The following is a 6,000-nucleotide window of genomic DNA, read 5'->3' as shown; positions in this document are numbered from 1 at the left end:
TTTATTTATGTACGCTTCACAGCTGCAGCATTCATACACAAACATTCATTACTTTATAAAAAGATTAAAAAATGGTTATATATACAAAATTATTTACTTTTTTGATTTTTGTTTGTTTTCTACAAAAAAAAAATCCCCCAAACACCAGGTCTACCTCCATTTTAGAATGCAGAGACCTGTAATATAGACCTTGTGGTTAATATCATGAAAGTAATTTTTTTCCTTGTTTCCTTTTTTTTCTCTTCTCGAAAAAACAAACAAACAAAAAAACCAAACCAAAACAAAACAAAAAAAAAAAGTGGCCCTGGTTGATAAAGTTAATGTATTAGCACTTGGAATTTTACAGGCTCTCCATGTCATACACAACTCCTCCACACAGTCCTTTCTCACGTGTGCTGAAGCTGGAATGGAGAGCAGAAAAAACGTTCCATATTGCAGTCCCTAGTTCATGCTTCGTGCCACTTTTATGTGCTCTGTCTAAACTTTTCATCTCCTGGGACACAAACTGTACCTTGGGTGGGAATTGGCACAGCTCCCATGAAAAAAAAAAAAAAAAAAAAAAAGAGTCATGTCACTTGTGTGTTTATCTTCACCTGATAATTGCAAATTTCAGTCAGTGAAGTCTTTATTTCAACCATTTCCAGCCTAGGTAAACAACACAGAAACAACGTCATAAATGACTGAAGACCTCTGAGGCCGTTCTAACCATAAATATGCCTGAAATTAGTGTGACTTTTCATTTTATATACAGGATTTTAAAAACAACACACAGTCAAACAACATTAAAATCATCTTATTTACATTTTCATTGGTGCTAAAATTGAGCTGTTTAAATATTGCAGAAGGCTGGTACATATCATAAAATGGTCCACACCGATGGCATATAGAAAACTAATAATCTTTATAGGCTGGAAATGGTTTCCTTTTATCCCCATAAGCACTTCTCCTCTTTTTTATTTATTTCTTAAATTTTCTGATAAACACCGTAATTTCTATTTTTTTCCTTTTTTTTTTTTGCAAAACGCGCCGTGAATACTGCAGTCCGTAGTTTCAAAACGATTCGATAATACTCCTATAAGTGATAGAAAAAGGCACAGAAAGTTATGACTTTGGCTGAAATGGTGGAAATCCCCAATTCACCATTTAGCTCTCAGCGCCTCGAGTCCTGCCACGTCCTGATCCAGCGGTGGTAGTGCTTGGAGGAGTTTAACGACGTCCCCTTGCCTGATGAGGAGTGTTTGTAGTAGTATTTCTTAGAGTAAGTCCTTTGGTATGTGGAGGCTGCAGAGAGAAGGGAGAAGGGAAAAAAAAAAAAAAGGGAAATTAGTTTACAATTAAGCTGTGAATGGGCTGGCTACACTTCACAACACAGTTGTGTTTATTCTTGGTTAATTAGAGGGTAAACAAATGATTAAGTGGAGCTGTGGCAGTGTTACAGGCATACACAGCTGCAGAAAGAGTCATTAGCATTATTAGGAACCTGTTGATTCCAGGATTTTTCTGACATTAAAATAATCCTAATGCCTTCTGGAATGATGCCTTAAGATTTCAGCCTTTGTGTTTTTAAAATCCTGCACTGCTCTAGGGTATAATTCTAAACTGCATATAGAGTCTTAGTTACTGTCTTCACATTTTGCACAGACAACACAGCTCCTCTAGGCCTGAGGACAGCCTCAGGCCCCAAAAGTATAAACAAAAGTGAACTGGGGGGAGCAAACTGGGGGGAAATTACTTCATTACCTGAAGCTGGAATTGGAGGATTAACCCCTGAAATGTAAATGGACCAAACTTAAAATTGCCTGAAAAACTCATGACCATTGTCCATCTTGGGTGTGGCCTCTGGGAGGCTTCTGACTGCCCAAAATTGCCTATTGAAGGCCTTTAATAAATACCCACTTTATTCTCTTAATCTTGTCAAATCTCTGTTCTAGGCAGCCACTCCAAGGCATCAGTAGACACAGAAGAGGAAAATTTCCATTAGTTTTGGATGCTTGGTGTTTTTTCACCACAATCTGTCCTACCAGACTTGCTCCTCTCTTAAAATACACATTCATTGCTTATTAATCTTAAACCAGCCTGCTGTTTCTGATTTGCCAGTGGTTTTCTTCCAGAGAACTCACGATTCATGCAAGTAATTTTGGGCATATCCCATCGTCCGTTCCCCTGGCAGCGGATGGTCGGGATGTGGCGCTGGATGAAGCCATCCTTGCAGTGGTATCTGATGAGGGAGTTGATCTCATAACGAGGCTTCATCTTCCCAAAGGTCTTTGCATTTTCCACAACAGGAGGCTGGCCACAAGCCACTGGAAGGAAGAGAGAGCATCACCCAAAATTTTAGTTTGTGAGCCCAGTTTGAGCTGGGAGCAGCGTCTGAGCCCTGGCTAAGGGGAGGTGACAAGGGAGCTCAGCTGGACTCCCAAAGGAGCATCCAGACAAGGACAGGGGCATCAGTCTGCCCTGTAGATCCCTAGTATTGTAAACCAAAACTAATAGTTTTGTAAATTGGAAAATGGCAGATGTTGTGGTCAGTACTGTCTTTTTGGTTTAAATTTTAATGTAAATTCAAGCCAAACAGTTGGTATACTCAAACCAAAAAAACCTGAAAACCAGTGAAGTTACTACAAGCATTTAAGGAAAAAGTCCTTATTTCAGGACTCTTCATGTCATCCTCAATGACATGTTCAAAAGGACTGAAAACTGATGGATCCATCAAGGTCCACAGAACATGGTAAAAAGTACTGAATGGCAATTTAGCAAATTATGCTTTTGTCACTGCCAGGTTTGTACCTGTTCCTTTCTTGCAGGTGTAAGTGAGGTGGTAATTGCACGGGACATCATTCCACTGCCCGTTCTCATGCCAGATTATAACAACACAGTCTTCTCCAGCAGAAAAGAAGCTGTCTGGCTGGTTTGGTCTCCAGTTCTCATATTGCTGCAGAAAAGAGAGGAAAAACCATCATTCCCAGTGCTGGACAATATTTACATTAACAAGAGAGCACATGATATCACCTGTGGCGAAAAGCAATCTCAACTGTTTGATTCAGGCTGCTGAGAGTGGGCTAAACAAGGGTAGAGTTATAATATCTTCCCACTATCTTAAAGATTATCTCAAGGGGAAAAAATATTCTGGTCTAACTTCTCATTTAATGTAAACTGACGTCAGGTGAACAAAACAAAGAGACACAAGCAAAACTGGGTCCTAAGTGTGTCAAAAATACTCTTTTCTACATAAATGTCATGAAGTATGATGCAAGAAAATAGAGTAAATATCCCATGACCCTCATTAGAGCCCATCTACCAAGTGAGAAATTACAGACTAACTTCCCAGACTTGGATTATTTATGACATTGGTTGATTTCGTTCAGTTAATGAAGTCATTCCATAGGGATGACATGCAGAATTAGGTGCAACATGAGTGAAAGAGTCAGAATGTGGCCCACAAAACCACTGGAGATTGGTGTTTCAACTAAAAATGCTAGGTGGCAGTCTGAGCCCAGACTGCAGCTTCTCAAGTTTAGAAATGCTGATTCAAATTCTGCCTTCTGTTGAAAAACCAGCCTCAGACATCTATGAAAATATATGAATAACAGCAGAAAGTGCTTCTTCAAAATGCAGTACGTTTAGAAGTAGAAATATGGGTTGGGTATGTGCAAAACAACAAACCAACAAAAGCTCACAAAATAACCTTCAAATGGCTGTGAAATACCAGCACAGTGCCATTTTTGGGTGAGAATTCGTGAGGATTCGGTCTGTTTTTACAATCAACCAGCAGGAAAAGTAGCAACAATTTTGTCAGACTGATTGAAACTTGTGCAGCAGTTTTTGTCAGGGGACACACAGCCTTCTCTCCTGGCAGCCAGCAGAGGTGGGATAATCCCTCACTTTGTTCACAAACAAAGCACAGGAATCTAAATTTGCATAATGTTATGGCAAGAAAAGTGAGAGAATATTTGGAAACTACTCCTAACTATTTTCGATTTTCGCTGGGATTTCTGTTGTGTCACTCCAGGAAGAATTTAAGGAAGGATAAAAATAGATATCTGTAAGAACTGGAATTCACATAAATGCCAGACATTAACCAGGCAGCTAAGCCCCTTGTATGGGCAAAATGACACAGTTTCTGCAGTGCTTGTATTGTCCTCAGTGCTTACATCTTTCTGACTACAGCTGGCCCGTACAAATGTCATAAAAGTTTAGCTTTCTATTTTCTTAACTTTCTGAAATAACCCCTATTCACTGCCTGGGTGAACACGTTTCAGAAATAAAGTTAACATACCCCACACAAGTAGTATTTACCTTACAATGAATCAAACTATGAAAGGAAAATTAGTTAAATACTTAACCTTTTCCTACCACGTGTCATCTTACCCATCATAGGTTTTAATTAACCAGGCAATCTAACCAGCACACTCTGAAAAAATTTGTTCTGCACTGAATTTATTACCTCTAATAAAACATCCCTCTTTTCAGCTGGAACTAAATTAACTCCATCTCAACTTCTCAGTGTTTAACAGTCCTAAATTACAGTGCACACCAACTAATTTACTCAAGTTTAGGATCCAATTGCTTTCAACATGTGCATAGATACAAAAATTAAAGAAAACTGTAAGGCTAGTGGCAGAAAGTTTAATCAATAATCTCCTGAGAGCCAAGGAAAGATTTTAGCAAGCCTTGCAGCTGTTTCTTGTGGAAATAATACTGCAGAGCTGCCTGCTTCCATAGGGATGAGAGTGTGGGAATGAAGGATATTTAGTGGCTATTGGGGGCGTGTGAGCTGGAGGTGCTCAGCAGCCTGCCAGCTCCCACCCTCAGCACACAGGCTCCATATGGTCTTGCCTTGCCAAAATGACTCCAAAATTCGTGTTTGCTTAGCTGGCAGGGCCGCAGTGTAGTGGCAAAGTATTACATCTAGGCCCTGCGGTTTGTTCAAGAATGTCTGATATCCTCCAGCATGACTTGCTGTTACCTCACATCTGATATCGTCATTGCACAGATTTATTTTGGCTGAGGAGCTCTGATTTTGCCTGGGTCTGGTGCCAGAATTGCTTAGCAGAGGAAGTTCCAGACTGCTGAATTGCTTTCTTAGGTCCCCACCCAGCCCCTCTGTAGTTTTCCAGTTCCTTATTTAGACACTGATAATGGCACAGTGATACAAGGAGATTCTCACAGTTTGAGTGGAATAGGCTACTCAACAAATAAGCTAATATTTTGCATTTCTCTTATGGAATAGATCTTTGTATGAGCATAGACATGAATCTGGTTTCCACTGGTGTAGATCTGGGTGATTGCACCATCTCCAATAAACACATATCAGCAAAAAATTAATGGGAAAAGACCTTTGGTAATGCTTTTGGCTGTATCATTCATAAGACAAAACCTAAATAGCATCAAATACTTGGTGAATACATGGAAGAAAAGTTGCTGTGGGGTGTTTAATCCTTATCAGAAATATTGACACTGGGTAATTGCACAGAGTGACCTAAAAACCATCACTACTCTGTTTTTTAAGCAACATTACTGCAACAGACATGAATTTTTTTCTCTGTATTAAAATGCAAAGTGCTTCCAGAATGTACATTTCTGGACATATAATCTTAATTATGTTCAAGGCACAAAATGTACCTCAGAGGAGGTTTGGCTGGCCACACTTCTCCAGCTGAGGTGGCTGTGGAGAGGGAGGTCCAGAGCAATCACAGAATCTCAGCATGGTTTGGGTTGAAAGGAACCTTTAAAATTATCCAGTGCCACCCCCTGCCATGGGCAGGGACACCTTCCATCAGAACAGTTTGTTCCAAGTCCTGTCCAACTGACACCAAAATTGGCTGAAATTTTTTATTCTCTGTGTTTTTTACCACAACCCATCCTTGATCAAGCAGAGACCTCAGGCTCAGGCAGACACCACTGCACCACCCACTCTGAAAAGCTCTCAATATCCTCGATGGCAGGGTGCTTGGGACTTTTCCTCAAAAACCTGAAATTTCTGTGTTGCTAGAACCTAGT

At 40.0% G+C, this 6,000-nt stretch overlaps 1 protein-coding gene across 1 annotated transcript in view; it reads right to left on the bottom strand.

The window, feature by feature from the left end:
- Nucleotides 1-581: 581 nt before the first annotated feature.
- Nucleotides 582-6,000, bottom strand: part of VCAN (versican) — a 99,839-nt gene continuing 94,420 nt past the window's right edge. The window contains exons 11-13 of the mRNA XM_041426631.1: nt 2,788-2,932; nt 2,121-2,303; nt 582-1,281 (exon numbers count right to left, since the gene is read on the bottom strand). Of these exons, the coding sequence (XP_041282565.1) occupies nt 1,151-1,281; nt 2,121-2,303; nt 2,788-2,932 (459 nt within the window). The 3' untranslated portion in view covers nt 582-1,150. The remainder of the gene's footprint in view (nt 1,282-2,120; nt 2,304-2,787; nt 2,933-6,000) is intronic.

This window comes from Onychostruthus taczanowskii, unplaced genomic scaffold, assembly GCF_017590055.1.
Source record: "Onychostruthus taczanowskii isolate IOZ18803 unplaced genomic scaffold, ASM1759005v1 scaffold92, whole genome shotgun sequence".
Taxonomy (NCBI): domain Eukaryota; kingdom Metazoa; phylum Chordata; class Aves; order Passeriformes; family Passeridae; genus Onychostruthus; species Onychostruthus taczanowskii.
This window is presented reverse-complemented; position numbering and strand designations above follow the sequence as displayed.